Below are 17,474 nucleotides of genomic sequence, written 5' to 3' on the forward strand. Positions count from 1 at the left end.
CTGGGGAGCTAGTGGGAAACTAGCTAGTTGTGCACAGCAGGGAAATCGGGGCAAGGACCTGGTGGGGATCAGAGGCCTGTGAGGATCTGGCATGGGGAAGGCACTTTGCAGGTGGCAGTCCCCAGGGCAGCCAAAATGTGAGGATGGGGCCTTGGAAAGGGCAAGGTGAGGGGCATGGTGGTTGTGGCATCTCCATGACAGTCTGGTGGTTGGCAAGGTCCTGGGGGCGTGAAGCAGGAGGGATGGCAAAATGTTCCTGCTCTTCCTGGGGCTGCGGAAGGCTGGCCCAGCTTCAGGGGGAGAAGAACAGATGAGACAGAGGCAGGCCAGCTGGAGACCTTGCAGCAGGTACAGGAGAAGGATCCTAGGGTGCTGTTTGGTCTGTCTAGCCATGGGCTGGCTCACAGGGTGGGAGTTGCAGGAGAGGCATGGGCTGTAAGGAGACCCAGTTCCCTTCCTCTCGCCGCTGCCTGAGGGGACAGTACCAGGCGTTCCCTATCCACTAACCCTGCCTGCCCTGTGGATGGTGGGCAGCATGTGCATGCCCTCTGTGCCTCTGGCAGCTCAGTGTCCTGCACATCCCATCCAGTACAGCCTGGCATCTCATGCAGCACCCAGTGCAGCACATCCCCCCATGCAGCATGTCCCATGTGACACGTCCTGTCTCACTGCAGTCTGGTGTCCAGCTCAGGGTACAGCACACCCTGCACCCCATGCCATGCTCTCCACAGGGCACGCTGGCCCTCGCTGCTGGCTGAGCCAGCACAGAGGCGCGGCCAGGCCTGCAGCACCCCTGCAGCTCTCTGGGGTGGCTGCTATACATAGGTAGGCCAGCCCAGCCTCGGCGAGGCGCTGAACGGAGCAGGCTCACTCTTATCAACCCCGCGTGTCATCAGAGGGTATTTTTGGGGACAGCAGCTGCAGGCATTTGTAACATTTGGTCCCTGCGCACTGACACCCCGGAGGGGAGCTGGGAGAAGCAGCGGGAGCTGGGTGCCGGCACTGAGAGACGCAGGGGAGAGGCAGCACAGCGAGGTACCTGAGTGGGGCAGGGGCTGGGCTGGGGGCTGCCTGGGGCAGGGTGGCTGGGGAAGGGAGGGGTTGAAGGGTGCAATGGTATGGCCGAGCCATCAGAGCTGTCCCTTTGTGTCCAAAGGAGCTGCTGTGGGGTGGCCCACGGGTCAGGGCCGTGTGGATGGAGAGATGGCTCTGGATGGGTGCAGTGTCCCGGGGGTAGGGCTCTGGGAGGAGAAGCTGGCCGCAGTCTCTGTTGCTCCTTGGGGACCAGCCCGCAGTCCCTGTTGCTCCTTGGGGACCAGCCCTCTCCTACCCTCTGGCTCATCCAAGAAGTATTTTTGTTTCCCCTCCCCCTGCCTGAGCCAGTCAGAGACGACCCTGCCCCAGTCCCGGGTGCGGGCAGAGGGTGGGGTGCACTCACCGGGGGGTGGCACAGAGCACCTTGCCCCACTCCTGCCCCTGATGGTGGGCACGGTTACCCACAAAGCCGGGATGGAGGCAGTGCCCTGCAGAAGCAGGACCCACCTCCCTGGCTTTCATTTTTTTCCCCTGGGACTGATGATTTCCAGCTGTAGTTTTGAGTGCACAAGGGCTGGATCCTGCCTGTGGGACTACTCTCTGGAAGGGGACCCCTTCCCCAGAGCCCCATTTTGCCCCAGGGCACTGCCTTGTGGGGGGGTGGCCGCCCGGCACAGGGGGTCCCCTGCCCACCCAGGTCTGGGAGGAACTCCCAGCCCGGGTCCAGCCGGGGCCTCGGGCCGTGACAGCCCTGTGTCAGCACCTGCCCGCTGAGCCGGCCCAGATGCTGCAGGAATGCGGCTCTGCCACCACCCGATACTGCAGGAATGTGAATGCCCGGCGGGTGGGGAAGGGGCGGGCAGGGGCCCTTTTTCCTCTGCTATCCCCCAGCCCCAGCACCCAGCAAGCAGCTGCCCATGCTCCCTGTCTAGGCAGGGGTCCCCCACCTCTGGAACTGGAGTCCCCTCTGCAACCCTGGGATAAGCTCCAAGTGTCTCAGCCCCCTGGGGTACAAAGAGCCACTTTTTGTCACCTCTCCTATTGCCTTGGGCTGGGAAATGCTTGATTTGGGTGACTCGGGGGCAAATCCAGTGGGGCTGTGCTGCTCCGAATGAGGGTGATGCTCCTGAAGCAGGGCAGGGTGTCCGTGCTGGGGACTTGGCTCCAGGTGTGGGTCCCTCCTGATTGGGGGCTCCACACTGGTCCATCTCTTTGATGAAGCCCAAGCCCCCACTCTAGTCTGTCTGTACATCCCCCCAGGCTGATGGTCCCCACTGCTGCTCCAGCCAGCTGCCTGCCGTGACCCTGGGAGCTGGTGATGGAGGGGTTCGGGGGAGCCCCCAGGTTCCTGGCCTATCCACGTGCCTTCACGGTCCAAAGTGGCACTGATGCTGTCCTGAGCTGCCAGATCATGGGTGATCCCCAGCCAAGCATCCTCTGGGAAAAGGACAAGAATGCCATCGAGCCCTCAGGCCGTTTCCATATGGAGTCCAAAGGGGACCTGTACAGCCTGCTGGTGTCCTGTGCCACCCCCAAGGACAGTGGACTCTACGTCTGCAGGGCCAAGAATAGCGTTGGCGAGACTTATGCTGCCACCATGCTCAGGGTGGAGCCAGCGGAGCGGCGAGAGGAGGAGGGATGCTCAGGCAGTGTCGCACCTGCCTTCCTCATTGCCCCCTCATCCATGCGGGTGTGCCGGGGGGAGGATGTGATGTTCACCTGCAGGGTGTCTGGGCAGCCCTGCCCTGTGCTGGAGTGGGAGAAGGACGGGCACAAGCTCTCCGAACTCTTTGAGAGCAGCCACTTTGCAGTGGGGCAGAAACCAGAGGACTGGCACTTCCTGAAGCTATTCAGTGCCCGGCCCCAGGATGGGGGAGTGTATGTCTGCCGGGCACGCAGCGGCTCCCAGGAGGCCCTGGCTGCTGCCGTGCTCCTGGTTGAGCCCCAGGCACTGCCGGACAGGCTCCCCAATGGCTGCCCTGCCGATGGTCCCGAGGCACTGGCGGAGCGGCAGCGGTGGCGGCGGCACGGAGCGGGACGGCGCATGGCATCGGAGACCTGGGTGCCCAATGGCGTAGTGCCGGCCAGGGTGCCAGGGGCCAAGGCATTTGCCGTGAGCGCAGGGAAGCACGCCAAGTTTCGCTGTTACGTTACTGGCAAGCCCAAGCCAGAGATCATCTGGCAGAAAGATGGTGAACCCCTCGCCCCCGGCCGCAGGCATCTCATCTACGAGGACCGGGAGGGCTACTTCATCCTCAAGGTGCTGTACTGCAAACCTCAGGACCAGGGGCTGTACATGTGCACCGCTTCCAACACTGCTGGCCAGACCCTCAGCGCAGTGCAGCTCCAGGTGAAAGGTAGGAACACGTCCAAGGAGTGTCAGAGGTAGCCGGGCCCTGGGGGGCTCAGGGAAGTTTGTCTGGCAGGGGTGTGTCTGTGTGGGAACCCAGCATCTCTGGGCTCCTTCCTGCCCTGTGCAGCCAGGGTCACCCCAGGCTCCTTGGGACAGAGCTGTGGGCTGGAAGCAGGGAATGCTGGGCTTCTCCAGGAGCTGTGTCCTGCTCCATGTCTCTCTCCTTGCAAACAGAGGTGTGGCTTCTCGGGATGACTGCAGGTGTCCAGCCACAAACAGGGAAGAGGGACAGTGCCTTGGTGACAAATTCCCCTGGAAGTGCTGAGTGATTTTGGCAGCCAGCCCTGCAGGGCACGGCTCCAAGAGTCTGCGCTGGCGGCTGCCCACTTCCCCCCGAGCCATCCAGCCAGCTGGGGACAGCCCATGGCTGGGGTTACCCAGGAACTGGTGAAGCCCCTGCCTACACCCCACTGCTCCCCTCTACTGAGACGCCTGCTGCAGCATACTGGCTTCCATGCTCCTGCATCCCCCAGAACTCCCTGCTGAGATACTGGAGGCATCCCTATGTCTCCCCAGGCTGTGCCCTGGTCCTCCCTGCTCTGGGGGATGTCCTTGTCAGGGCAATGTCTGTCTCATGCAAGCCAAAGCAGAGGGCAAAGCAGGGACAAGGGTTTGCAGCTCTTTGTGAGCTGGGAGCACCTTGAGCGAAGGGCTGAGAGTGGATGCTGTACCCCACATGCCCTAAGCTCCTGTCTCTTCCTGTGGCAGAGCACCGGCTGCGGTTCCAGGTGCAGCTGGCAGATGTGGAGGTAGCAGAGCGGGAGGATGCAGTGCTGGAGTGTCAGGTGCCATTGGAGACCATCCCCACCTCCTGGTACCTGGAGGACAGGGAGCTGCAGCCCAGCCACAAGTATGTGATGGAGGAGCAGGGGGTGGTGCGGCGCCTGACCATCCGCGATGCCCGCATCGATGACGACGGCATCTACCTCTGCCAGATGAAGGACAAAGGACGCAGCATCGCCGAGGTCTCTGTCCGAGGTGGGCTCAGGTCTCCGGTAGCACAGCTTTGCCTTCCTATTCTCCTCCTTGCCCGGGTCCCCACTGCCCCCTGCATTTGCTTTCCCTCCATTTGGCTGGTGCCTGCTGCTGCCCCTCCTCCTCCTCCTCTCCCACCTCAAAGAGCCCATCCTAGTCCCCAGAATTCCTGCCTCATATATCTCTGCCCATAGGGGTGATTGCGAAGCGGCTGCCACGGAAGCTGGATGTGATGGAGGGGGAGAATGCAGTTTTCTGTGTGGAGACACGGGATGTGGTGGAGGGCAGCTGCTGGAGCCGGGACGCGCTGCAGCTGCGGGAGTCACCCCGTACGGTGCTCAAGAGCTTCGGCAGGACACACCTCCTGGTGCTGGTGCACGTCACCCGCCAGGATGCGGGCATCATCTCCTTCACTGTCGGGGAGTCGCAGACATCCTCCCAGCTCCGAGTCAAGTGTAAGCTCCAGCCTTGAAGGGGTCCTGTGTCCTCTCTCCTGCCTGTTCAAGAGGGGTGATACAGAAGGGGGGATGGAATAGGCACCCAATATGCTGGGAGTGTGATGCTGCAATATGTTTTCTGGGAAGGGGGCTTTGAGCAGGGCTCCAGGATCCCAGCTTCACGGGCACTCACAAACCCCTGTAGCCAGCAGCATGCTACATGGGAGCAAGATCATCCTCTCCATCAGAGAGAGAATCCCCAAAGAACTAGGCTGTGTATCCCCACTTAGCCCTTCTGCCACCCCACCTAGAGCCTCCCCATCAGGCAACCTGGGCTGTGACTTGCAGGTGTGAAGCACGACCCTCCGAGCGCACCGGTGGCAGCTGAGATGAGCGTGGTGGAGACTAACACGGCTCTGCTGACTTGGTGTCCCGCGCCTGACTCCCACCTCCGCCCCGTCAGCCACTACCTGCTGGAGCGTCGGGAGGCAGCGGGAGGGGACTGGGTGCAGTGCCTTGCCACCGACCTGCCCAGCTGTGTGCGGGTGCTGGGCGACAGCGTGCCCCGCGAGGCCGACTACTGCTTCCGCATCTCTGCCGCCAACAAGCACGGCAGGAGCAGCCCCGTGGAGTTCCCTGGATCTGTGCATCTTGGTGAGGAGACAGGCTAAAGCTGGGATGTCGTGCCACAGCGTGCTGGCGGTCAGTGCCGCTGGGGCTGAGTCCCACTGTGCTCCAGCCCCAGCAGCTCGTCTGGAGAGGGGTCTGCAGGATTCATGGGTGAGGGATGGTGAGGATGCACAGTTCTCCCTGGAGCTGTCGGCTGCGGTGCATGGGTCCTGGTTCCTCAACGGCGTCAGGCTGGCTGAGGAGGAGGAGGCAGGCGGCCGGTGCAGTGTACAGCGCCGTGGGACGGAGCACTTGCTGCTGATCCGAGGAGCACGACTGGTTGACAGTGGGGCCCAGGTCACCTTTGTGTCCGGTGATGTGCGGGACTCAGCTATCCTGCATGTGCAAGGTGATCAGGGCACTCACCCTGGGGTCCTACTGGGACCCCAGCAGCAGGGGCTGTCATGCTGGAGGATGCTTCTCACCACTTCTCAATGTCTCTCAGCCCCACAGGTCCTCATTGGCCCAGTGTCTGAGGCTGAACGGCTCCGAAAAGTGCCAGCAGGGATGCCTGTGCTGCTGGAATGCCAGGTGTCCAGCCCGGATGCCCCTGTCTGCTGGCTGAAGGATGGCAAGGCTGTGCCCCTGGATGATGTTATCGCAGTGCAGGCAGAAGGCTGCGTGCGGAGGCTGCTGCTCCGCTCAGCATGTCCCTCAGACACTGGGGTGTACACCTGTGACACTGGGGATGACGCCGTGAGCTTTGTGGTGACAGTGACCGGTGAGCTGGGGACTGTGTGCGGGAGCCTGGCCCCTACCTCCTGATAGTGCTCCTGCCCTGCTTCTTGCCCCATCATGCGGCTGAAAGCTGCAGCCAGTCATGCTGAGGCCCACATTATCCCTGGCAGAGGTGCCGGTGAGGATCATCAGCTCCAACGAGGAAGCCCCCCACACCTACATGGCCGGACAGCGTGTGGAGCTGTGGTGCCAGCTGTCCCGCCCAGCAGCCCCCGTGCGCTGGTACAAGGATGGAGAGGAGGTGGAGGTGGGTGAGAGCCTGGTGCTGGAGCAGGAGGGGCCACGGTGCAAGCTGGTGCTGCCCTGCGCTCAGACACAGGACACGGGGGAGTTCGTCTGTGATGCTGGTGGGGACTCTGCCTTCTACACCATCACTGTGGCAGGTGAGTGTGATGCAGGAGGGCTGGTAGGGTCTCAGGGGGCTTTCTTTGCCAGTGCAGGATGCCACAATGCATGTGCTGGTGTCAGTATTGCTGTCACCTGCTGCGATGGGATACTTGTCAGACATGCTCTTGCCAGGTGCTCACCAGCAGTTTGGTTGGTTGCTTAGTTGGGGTCCTTGTGGGACTCAGACCAGCTGCCAGAGGGAACAGCTCACTCAGCCTGTCTGAAACACTAGAGCACACGAGAGCACCCAGCACCTGCAGGCCAGGGTGTTTTCCGGACTTCTTCCATGCCTAGTAACCAAGCCATCCTCCAAGGTCCTAAAAATAGTGGTCCTGGCACCTGGCATGGGGTGACTCATGGTTGGTCATTGCTCTGATGGACAGTGTTAATTGCTGACCTGAAAATTAGCAGTTGCCTGGGGACCGATGGCTGGGAGGTGTTTGCTGGATGGGAGCAGGGCTCAGCACCCTGGGGCGGCTGCCCCGGCTGCGGAGCGGCTGCTGGCATCACCGGCTGGCAGAGCATAATGAAAGCTGAAAGCAAGTGAGAGGCTTCCCCTTGCTGGCCCCAAAACCCACAGCCCACAACCACAGGAAGGCAAGTAGGGGCAGAGCTCAAGCCCAGCTGAAAGGTGATGTGACCACAGTGATAAAGCCTCGCTGTGGTGTTAACACACGGCAAAGGGCCAAAGTTGATGGCCAAGGACGTAGGAGTGAAGATAGGATGAGTGATAAGAGATGCTGAAGAGTCAATGGAGTGGTGGCTGCTGGGAGGGTGAGGAAGGGAGGGGTTTTTAGTGAGATAAAGGCAAAACTGCCAGTGGGAAGGACAGGCAGCATGGGCTTTGGGAAGAGGCAGGAGTCGTGTGCTGTGTGGGAGTGTGGGGCATGGAGAGCTCTGCTTCCATAGGCTGGGAGAGGGAACACCATCTGCCGAAGCTCAGCCTTTTGGCTGAGCAGCTTTGCATAACTTTGACAGAAGGGTCTTAGGGAGGCTGTCTTGGTTCAATCAGGATTTGGACATCAATGTCACCGGCAGGGCTGGGGGTGGGTGCCTGGAGGCTCAGGCTGACACCTCGCTGGCACAAGTGCCAGGCTGGCTGCTGTGGCATGCTTGGGTTTCCCTGAGGCATCTCAGCTATCCTCCATCGGGCTGTTGTGGCATGTAGCCTGCCTGCCTCAAGCTCAGCCATCCCCAGCATCTTCTGAGTTTTCTGTCAGCTGTTGAGCACTGGAGCTCCCTCAGAACTAGTGAGAGGCTGAGGCCAGAGCAATGCTGCCCGCTGAGGGCTGGCACATTATCCATCCCCTCACTTCAGTGCTGCTCAACATCTCCAGGTGCACTTCAGCAATGTGATTGCTTTTAGCAGGTCCAGGGAGAGAGGCGGCCGGCAGTCCTTTGATCGGGGGTTGTGCGGATGCAGGCTCAGCGTGCGGCAGGTTAATCGCTGCAAACCGGCGCCGCACCGCTCTGCACGCTGCGGGGCAGCGCTGTGCTGCTGCGCCTGGGCAGCACAGCTGGGAGCTGTCTGGGAAGCTTCCACCCGGACACTCGGCACGGAGCAGCTGCGGGCTGTGGAAGGGCAGGTTGTGCTTGTCCACCATTGCGGCCCAGAGCTGGCTGTGCCTTGCGCCCGCATGGAGCCGCGGGCTCTGTGAGCACCAGAGTTCAGGCCAACTATGGCTGGCTGCAATGTGCACAGCCAGGCAGGCAGTGTTGGCTCTAGGTGGCATCCTGAACTTTCCCAGGAGAGAGGAGGGTTGGTCAGCTAAAATTTGTGCTGGGAGCCCCTCTGTCTTTAGAGCTGTGACTCAATTCAGAGGGGCGGTGTGAGCAGTGGCACTATTTTCTGTAGCAAATTAATGGTGATTTTAGTGATGACTGCAATCTGGAATTGGCTCCTGGGTCCTGGTAAGCTGGAGGAATGGGCCTCTGGCTGCAAGAAAACCACATGCCTGCACCACAGTATAAGCAAATGTCAAGGCTGAGCCAGGACAGAAGCGCTGGCTGGCACCTGGTGGCATCTGAAACGGGGAGATAGGCAGAGGGGAGGGCACCCACTGGAAGAGCAGCTGCAGGGGCTGGTGCTGGCACCACAGACGGTGGTTATCAACGCTGGGGCTTGCCTATATGCATCTTCCCTCCAAACCCTTCAGCTTCACCACAGGGCAAAGCAGGGCAGGTACCATGGGAGCAAGGGCACTGCAGCAATTCCCAGCCATTTCAAAGCCTGGTGCTCCTCCTGGTTGTAATGTGTGAGAAGAGGGAGACCCAGGCACGATGGTCCAGAAGCTTGTGCTATGTAGAATGTGGATGATGTGGTGCCTTCCAGCCTTAAAGCCAACAAGTGGTGAAGCCATCACTCCACACAGGGCTGTGATGGCCACCATCACTGGCTCTGGTCCTTATGTCCTGGCTGAGCCCCATGTCTCTCCATGACAGAGGAGCCGGTGAGGATTGTCAGCTCCAACGAGGGGGCCTCCCACGCCTACATGGCCGGACAGCGTGTGGAGCTGTGGTGCCAGCTGTCCCGCCTGGCAGCCCCCGTGCGCTGGTACAAGGACGGGGAGGAGGTGGAGGCAGGTGAGAGCCTGGTGCTGGAGCAGGAGGGGCTGCAGTGCCGGCTGGTGCTGCCCTGTGCCCAGCCACAGGACACAGGGGAATTCGTCTGTGATGCTGGTGGGGACTCTGTCTTCTACACAGTCACCGTGGCAGGTGGGTACAACAGACACCTACATCTCTCTCCCCCTTCTCCCTCTGCCCTAGCTCCTTGCTCACACTGTGGCTTCAGCGCCTCTGCTGCTTCTCGCCTCCTTGAGAGCAGTTCCTTGCCCATGCCCTTGGCTTGGAAGGGGATGTGGGCAGGAGCATACAAGCTGGTCTGTCTCCTCCCAGAGCTCTGTGTCACACTGCCCCCTTACACTCCAGAGCACAACCAGCTGCCTGCCTCTGGGTGATGCCACCTCACACCCCAGCCCTGCTGTTCCCTCAGCTTGCAGCTACCAGCACTGCAGGGCTGGGATACCCACGGCCACTGCTGCCAGGGCAGGTAGGATGGGAGGCCAAGTGACACAAGGTCTTGGTCCTCTCAGCCCTGAAGGTCTGCCTCACCCCAGTGCTGGAGGCAGAGCAGCTCTAGGAAGTGCTGGCAGGGCTGCCCTTGGTGTAGGAGTGCCAGGTGTCCTCTGCAGATGCCCCTGTCCACTGGCTGAAGGACAGGGAGGCTGTAGTCCCAACGCAGGTCCTGGCCATCTGCTCAGAGGGACGCTCACAGAGGCTGCACATTGCTGCAGCTGCACTGCCTGACTCAGGGGTGTACATGTGCCATGCCGGGGATGGTGCTGCCAGCTTCAGGGTGACCGTGAGCAGTGAGCTGCCCAGGGGATTCCTGTCCTCACATGGGACTCACCCAGCAACACAGCTGAGCCCTGCCATGTCCCCAGCAGAGGTACCAGTGAGGATTGTCAGTTCCAACAAGGAGGCCTCTCACTCCTACGTGGTCGGGCAGCGTGTGGAGCTGTGGTGCCAGCTGTCCCGCCCAGTGTCCCCAGTGCGCTGGTACAAGGATGGCGAAGAAGTGGAGGTGGGCGAGAGCCTGGTGCTGGAGCAGGAAGGGCTGCAGTACCGCCTGGTGCTGCCCTGTGCCCGGACACAGGACACAGGGGAGTTCCTCTGCAATGCCAGCGATGCATCTGTCTCCTACTCCATCTTGGTGGCAGGTTGGTGGCACAGCAGGGACATCCTGGAAAGGGTAGCACTATTGCACCTCTGTACTCTGGGGTCCCCAGCCCTGCTCCCTACCCTCAGCATTGTGGAGGAGGATGTGCAGTTGTACCTCTGTGCCTGCTGCCCCTGCCCTGAGCAGTTCTGACCTCTTTGCCCTGGGGTGAGAGGACGTAGCTTCTATATAGCCCCATGGGGACAGGGACACAGGTGACAGTAAATAGACACAGCAGAGCCAGGAGCAGAGAACTGAACGGGTCTCACACTCTTCCTCTACATCCCCAACAGAGCCACCAGTGAGGATCCTGCAGCCTCCACAGCGCTCACTGGAGCTGCTGGTTCAGGCACCGGGGTGTGTGGAACTGCGGTGCCAGCTCTCCGTGCCAGATGCTCCGGTGCACTGGTTCAAGGATGGGTTGGAGGTGGATGAGACTGATAACCTGCAGCTGCTGGTCGAGGGGGCCTGGCGCTGCCTCATCATCCCCAAGAGCAGTGCAGAGGATGCAGGCGAGTACATCTGCGAGACCAAGGATGAGGCCGTCTCCTTCGATGTCAAGGTGTCAGGTCAGTGCTGATGTGGTTCTGGCCACAGTGGGTGCCCATCCTCTGGGCCACCCAGCACAGGAGCTTACCCGGGGCTGGCAGCAGAGGAGTGCCCAGGGCTGCATTGTCCCTGCGCTGCTTTGTATCTCAGATATGCCATACCTGCAGAGCCTCCGGTGAGGATCCTGCAGCCCTGCAGACCTGTCCCTGTCATGATGGTGTCCCCGGGGGAGACGGTGACACTGTGCTGTGAGCTGTCCCGTGCGGATACACCCGTGTGCTGGGCAAAGGAGGGTGTCAGGCTCGAGGCTGGGGGCGGCCTGGTCCTGGAGGAGGAGGGTGTCCATCGCCGGCTGCTCATCCCCGCTGCCCAAGCTGAGCACTCTGGAAAATACACCTGTGACACTGCCAGTGACACGGTGACTTTCACCATCCAAGTGTTGGGTGAGCATGAGGGTAGGGAAGAGCCTGGTGTGGGGTGTTGGGTGCACAAACCCCAGAGACCTCAGCTCTGTTGGTGCTGCAGATCCGCTGGTCAGGATCCTGGAGAAAGATGTCCTGCCGACCCACCAGCGTTGCCAGGCCATGGAGGACCTGGTGCTGGAAGTGCAGCTCTCACATACCCATGGGGAAGTGAAGTGGTACAAGGACGGGGAGAAGCTGCAGGACACGGGGCGTGTGCGGCTGGAGGAGGACGGGGTGCGCCGATCCCTTGTGATCCTGGGTGCTACAGGCAAGGATGCTGGGGAGTATCTCTGTGATACTGGTGATGACAGCATCGTCTTCTTCATCACTGTAGAAGGTGAGCAGAAGGTCCTGGTGGGGATGACCAGAGGAACAGGAGTAAGGGAGTGAGGTGGGTCTGTGGCTGCTGCCAGGGTGGTGTGAGGCTGGGCTGGGTGGCAGTGAGCACAGGGAACCTGGTGGGGGGCACATGGGGAGTGGGCTGCATCTGTGTGGTGGCTGCAGCCAGAGGAGTCTGGACAGGGTCTGGCCATTGTGCTACCCAGCACAGGCTGCTTTTGTGGTGACAGCCCATCTCTCCAGTCCCAGAGCCACCGGTGACCATTGTGGGCAGCACGGGCGCCATGGCACATCGCTGCCTGGTGGCTGGGGAAGACCTGGTGCTGGCTTGTGAGCTCTCTCGGCCCGATGCCATTGTGCACTGGCTCCGGAACGGCCAGGAGGTGCATCCGGGTGAGCGGGTGCAGGTGGAGGCACGTGGGGTGCTGCGGCAGCTCACCATCACTGGGGCACAGCCCAGCGACGCGGGGTGCTACATCTGTGACGCTGCCAGCGATCGCATGGTGACAAATGTGGAGGTGTCGGGTGAGCTGGCTCAGAACCCAGGGACCCCCAGAATGGTGGGGTTGTGCCACAGACACAAGGGGAGGGGAAGCCTCTGTGACCCTGCTGATGCAGAGGCCAGGGTGGCAGCTTGGCAGGGAGGGTGGGAGCCCTGTCCCCAACTCTACAGGAGCCGTTGGTTAGAAAGAGACACGTCAGGGTCGTGGCGAGACATGTCCCTGCTGCCTCCCCCAGCCAGGGGCTGTTTAAATTTAGCCTTGGCTGGCTCCCAGGCGCCGCTCCTCCTGCTTCGGCTGCCAAAGGCTGAGCTCAGCCTGGACCCTTATCAGCTGGAGATGGAGGGCTGTGCAGGGTGGGAGGGAGCCTGTTGCAGGCGGGTGTCCTGGCTCCCCAGCAAGGTGTTCTGGGTGGGGGGGTACAATGAAATTAATGGTCTCAACATGGCAGCTGTGCTGCCTGTACAGGGAGCGATGGGGGAGTGATGGGCTCTGCTGCCGTCCCTTCCCTGAGTGAACCCTGAGCTGCCAGACCTCTCCATCCTGCATGTCTGGGCTCTTCCTCTTCGGACCCTTGTCTAGTCCCACCATGACCCCCAGACAACCTCACAGCCCTTCTGCCCCATGGTGACTCACTGAGGGATCTCCTCTCCACTTGAAGCAGTCCTATCCCTGCACTGCCCCACAGTGTGGGGACATCCCTGAACCCTGCCTTGTCCCCTGCACCCCTCAGCCCGGCCTGTGTGCATTGTCAACAAGGAGGAGGCGCAGAGCCCGCTGGAGGTGCAGGAGGGGGACAGTGTGACACTGGTGGCTCGGCTGTCCCCGGAGACAGCGGCAGTGCAGTGGCAGAAGGATGGACAGACGCTGTGCTCAGGTGGGCGGCTGCTGGTGTGCAGCGAGGGTCCCACACGCAGCCTCACCATCAAGCAAGCAGAGCTGGGTGACGGTGGCATCTTCCTCTGCGACGCCGGTGATGATGAGGTGCATTTCACACTGCATGTGAAAGGTGAGCCTGGAGGTGTCCCTCGCCCATGCCAGGGGCAGGAGCAGTCTCATCCTGCCTCACACCGGGACGCTTGGCACCCCCATGCCACGCTGTGCCGCTGGCAGGGCCACAGCTGAGCGCAGTGCTCCTCCGGCAGAGGCACCCGTGCTGTTCGTGAACAAACGAGAGGAGCAGGAGAAGCTGCTGGTGCTGGAGGGCGGCAGTGCCGTGCTCTCTGCCATCACCTCCACGGAGCGCTCCGATGTCACCTGGCTGGGCCCGCGGCAGGCGGCAGTGGCCGGCGAGCGCTGCGAGCTGCGCCGGGACGGCCGCGTGCACAGCCTCATCATCCACAACGTGGCCATGGAGGACGCCGGCACCTACACCTGCCTCTCCCCCCACGACCAGATGCAGTTCGACGTGAACGTCCGAGGTGGGCGCCAGGGGGGCAGTGGGCGTGCCCGGGGATCCCCCTGCAGTGGCAGCGAGTGCTGATTTGGGGGGGTTTGACTGCGCAGAGCTGCGGGTGAAGTTCCTGCGCGGGCTGTCGGACGTGCGAGCGCGGCAGGGCGAGCGGGTGGTGCTGTGGTGCGAGCTTTGCAAGGCGCGGGGCGACGTGGTGTGGCGGAAGGACGGGCGGGTGCTGGCGCCTGGCCCCCGCCGGCAGATGACGGCAGAGGGACGGGAGCGGTCGCTGGTGCTGAGCCGCGTGGAGCCCGGGGATGCCGGCGAGTACTGCTGCGAGTCCAACGACGACCAGACCCTGGCGACGCTGACGGTACAGGGTGAGCCCAAGGCATCCCCACCACCTGGGGGACGCCTATTCCATGGGGGTGGTGGGGATGCTGGCACAGTGATGTCAGGATTGCAGGAATGCTCAGCATCTCTACATGACAGGGGGTCCCTTATGCTGTGCCCTGACAATCTGGCTGTAGTCCCCAGGGTGGTGGAGATCATAATGGAGCTGCAGAACCTGACAGTGCTGGAGGGCGAGGATGCCACCTTCAAGTGCCTGGTATCCCCCGAAGATGTGGCTGTGACATGGCAGCTGAATGGCCAGCCCGTGGTCCCCAATGAGCGTCTGCTGATGACAAGGAGTGGGCTGTGCCACAGCCTCACCCTACGGCAGTGCCAGACAGGTGATGCAGGCACTGTGACAGCCAATGCCGAGGGGCTGGTGAGCACAGCTCGGCTGAGTGTACAAGGTGAGGGGGAAGGACAAAGCTGGGGCTCAGCCCAAGACACAGCCCTGGGGCTGGCTGCTGACCCAGCACATGGGCCATGCAGAGGCACAGGTGCTGTTTGTGCGGAAGCTGCAGGATATGGTAGCAGAGGAGCAGGGGGACGTGTGCCTGGAGGTGGAGGTGAGCCACGAGGCTGCCGAGGTGCAGTGGCTGAAGCAGGGCATCCTCCTTCAGCCGGGCAGCAAGTACCAGCTGCAGGAGTCGGGGTGCCGGCGCACCCTCACCATCTGCTGCCTTGGCCCTGCTGACCGCGGCACCTACCGCTGCGAGAGCCTGCACGACCGCACGCAGGCCAAGCTCCACGTGGAGCGTGAGTACCAGGCTGGGGATGGGGATGGAAGGCAGCAGGGCACGGGATGGGGACAGGGAGAGCACCCAGCTGCTGCAATGGGAGCACGTGGGCAGAGCTGGTACGTGCTGGAAGGGGTACTCAGAGAGGTGGGTGCATGGGCAGGGGTGGGAGTCTGGTACAAACAACTGGATTTAGATGATCACTCCAGCAAGCACAGACTGGGAAGCCAGGGACTCTGCGGTGGAGCAGACACCTACTCACAGACATGGGTCCCTCACAGCCCGGAAGGTGTCGATCCGGACACCACTGAGAGATGTGGAGACCTTTGAGAAGGAGACAGCCACCTTTCACCTGGAACTGTCTCACCCTGGTGTGACCGGGGTCTGGACACGGGACGGCATCCGGGTGAAGCCCAGCAGTACGTGCCGGATCAGTGCCACAGGCTGCGGGCACAGCCTGACACTGGAGAGGCTTGCACTGGAAGACTCAGGCACCGTCACCTTCACTGCTGACACTCTGCGCTGCAGCGCCCACCTGCGTGTAAGGGGTACGGTCCCTGGGGCAGGCTGGGGGTGGGTGGCACTGGCGCTGTCTGACTGCTGCTGTTCTGTACCAGGAGACACCGAGGCTGAGCTGGGCCACCCTGGGCACATGTGTTCCCCTGTCCTCAGCAGGGGTGATAGAGTGCTGGCAAGTGTCCCCCTGTCCTCAGGGAGGAGATGTGAACTGAGCATTGGGACACCCGGCCAGGGTCTGGGTCCAGAGCCAGCTGGAACACCACTGATGAGTGCTTGCCCATGGGTGGTGCCACTCTCACCCCATGCTGAAATGCCCCAGCCACAGCTACTCTTCCCTGCAGCCCCAAGTCCATGTCTTTGTCCAATCAAGCCTTCCTGCCTCCTCAGAGCCTCCAGTCACCATGGTGAGGGTCCCACGAGACCTGGGAGTCCCAGAGACAGGGGTCGCCAGCTTTGAGTGTGAGCTGTCTCGCCCCAATGCAGAGGTGAAATGGTTCAAGGTGAGGGCTCACCCTTAGCCCCTCCAGCAGCACCTGGCCGTGTCCTCCTCCTTGTTTTGTCCCCTGGCCGCTGCCCTCCCTGCCAGGGCTGCAGACAGAGCAAAGGGGCCAAAGCAGTGGGGTGCTGCCTGTTTGCTTCTGTGCAGGATGGGCAGGAGCTGCGGCCAGGGCCCAACTGCCGCATCTACTCGGCGGGACGGCGCCGCATCCTGCAGCTGAGCCGCTGAGAGCTGACCGACACCGGCAGCTACACCTGCGATGCAGGTGACTGCCAGGCCTCTGCCGTGCTGCACGTACAGGGTACGGTCACCCAGCTCCCAGCAGGCTGTACACCCCCAAACCCTACACTGTCTGCTCCCCCTCATCCTTGGCTGCCCTGGCACCCTGTCAATTACTTGCAGAGCGCCAGGTCCACATTGTGCAGGAGCTGCAGGACGTCCAGGTCCGGGAGGGTGACAACGCAGTCTTCACCTGTGAGGTGTCACATGGGGATGTGAAGGGCGAGTGGTTTCGGGACGGGGAGAAGATCAAGGTCTCCAGCACAGTGAAGATACGGCAAGAAGGTGGGGATGCAGGTGGCTCCACACCCATTTTGGGGCTGGGCTAGGGCAAATTCAAGCAAGGGAAGTTTGTGTAGACAAAGGGGGGTCCCTGCCCCCCCTGCTTACTATGGGTGTGCATTGCTGTCGCCTTGAGCCAGCCTCCCTCCCCAGGGACCCGGCATTTCCTGCTGTTCTGTGGTGTATGCCCTGAGGACAAGGGACTCATCCGCTTCACAGCCAGGACAGTCACCTCAGAGGCCAGTCTGCAGGTGGAAGGTACCAGTGCGGGCTGCGAGGTCTGGCTGGGCTCCAGCACCAGGGCTGGGGTGTACCAGGTCAGCTTGCGGTGTCCCCAAGGAAGCCTGCTCACCCCATGGTGCTGACACCCTGCCCTCACCTACCAGCACTGCCAATCCGGATTGTGAAGCCACTACGGGACAAGACGGTGCTGGCGAGGCACAAGGCGACACTGGAGTGCACCGTGTCCCATGCCCGGGGCCGTGTGCGCTGGCTCCGTGGGGACACCGAGATCTTTGCTGGTGACAAGTATGAGATCTGCAACCTGGACTGCTACCGCACGCTCATCATTCACCGCGTGGGACCCGAGGACGAGGACTCGTACACCTGCGACGCCTTCGATGACCGCTCCACTGCCCGGCTCCTTGTGGAGGGTGAGTGGGCACCTAGAGGGGCACCGCTGGCAGCTGCCAGTGCTGCTGTGCCTTGCAGTAGAGGGACACCAGAACCCATGTCCCTGTTCCCTGTTGCTAGCAAGAGTCTGAGTGCTGGGCTGGAGGCAGCAGGTTGATACAGGGCCAGGGGTCTGTTCTTCCTTGTCTGTGACACAACTTTTGGGTGGCCCAGCTGCTCTGGCAATGCCCCAGCTCACTCTGACTCCTGTTGTTCCCACAGGGAGCTAGAAGCCAGAATGCAGTTCTCAGGGCCTGCATGCAAACTGACAGATGCCACTGCTGAGAGATGGGGTCATGCTCCCCCTGGCACTGACAGACACACGGACACCATCCCCAGCCTGCTCCAGCCTCAGGGCTCTGCATTAAACAGCCTTTTTTTCTGACACGGCTTCTTCCACACCAGCAAGCTGGGGTCTCGTTAAGAGAAAAGCTGGTGGCACCACTCTACATCCTGCTCAGCCCCCCTGGAAGCCC

At 61.8% G+C, this 17,474-nt stretch overlaps 1 protein-coding gene across 1 annotated transcript; it reads left to right on the forward strand.

Moving 5' to 3' along the window:
• The first annotated feature begins 909 nt into the window (after nt 1-909).
• OBSL1 (obscurin like cytoskeletal adaptor 1) lies at nt 910-17,442 on the forward strand. The gene is made up of 26 exons (XM_030952657.1): nt 910-1,035; nt 2,296-3,392; nt 4,157-4,426; nt 4,618-4,878; nt 5,209-5,514; nt 5,600-5,878; nt 5,975-6,250; nt 6,378-6,650; nt 9,097-9,369; nt 10,101-10,373; nt 10,666-10,941; nt 11,089-11,364; nt 11,447-11,722; nt 11,968-12,249; nt 12,958-13,233; nt 13,370-13,645; nt 13,731-13,997; nt 14,148-14,417; nt 14,500-14,766; nt 15,029-15,295; nt 15,654-15,766; nt 15,913-16,066; nt 16,168-16,329; nt 16,480-16,584; nt 16,713-16,979; nt 17,221-17,442. The coding sequence occupies exons 2-22, from the start codon at nt 2,354-2,356 to the stop codon at nt 15,991-15,993; spliced, it is 6,177 nt and encodes a 2,058-aa protein (XP_030808517.1). The 5' UTR covers nt 910-1,035; nt 2,296-2,353; the 3' UTR covers nt 15,994-16,066; nt 16,168-16,329; nt 16,480-16,584; nt 16,713-16,979; nt 17,221-17,442.
• The last annotated feature ends 32 nt before the right edge of the window (nt 17,443-17,474 follow it).

The sequence above is a fragment of the Camarhynchus parvulus genome, chromosome 7 (genome assembly GCF_901933205.1).
Source record: "Camarhynchus parvulus chromosome 7, STF_HiC, whole genome shotgun sequence".
Classification (NCBI taxonomy): Eukaryota; Metazoa; Chordata; class Aves; order Passeriformes; family Thraupidae; genus Camarhynchus; species Camarhynchus parvulus.

Coding starts and splice junctions, on each gene's coding strand:
- OBSL1 (XM_030952657.1), top strand. CDS start 2,354: ATGGAGGGGTTCGGGGGAGCCCCCAGGTTCCTGGCCTATCCACGTGCC. Junction 5,515..5,599: donor CCCTGGATCTGTGCATCTTG/GTGAGGAGACAG, acceptor ACTGTGCTCCAG/CCCCAGCAGCTCGTCTGGAG. Junction 10,942..11,088: donor CTTCGATGTCAAGGTGTCAG/GTCAGTGCTGAT, acceptor CCATACCTGCAG/AGCCTCCGGTGAGGATCCTG.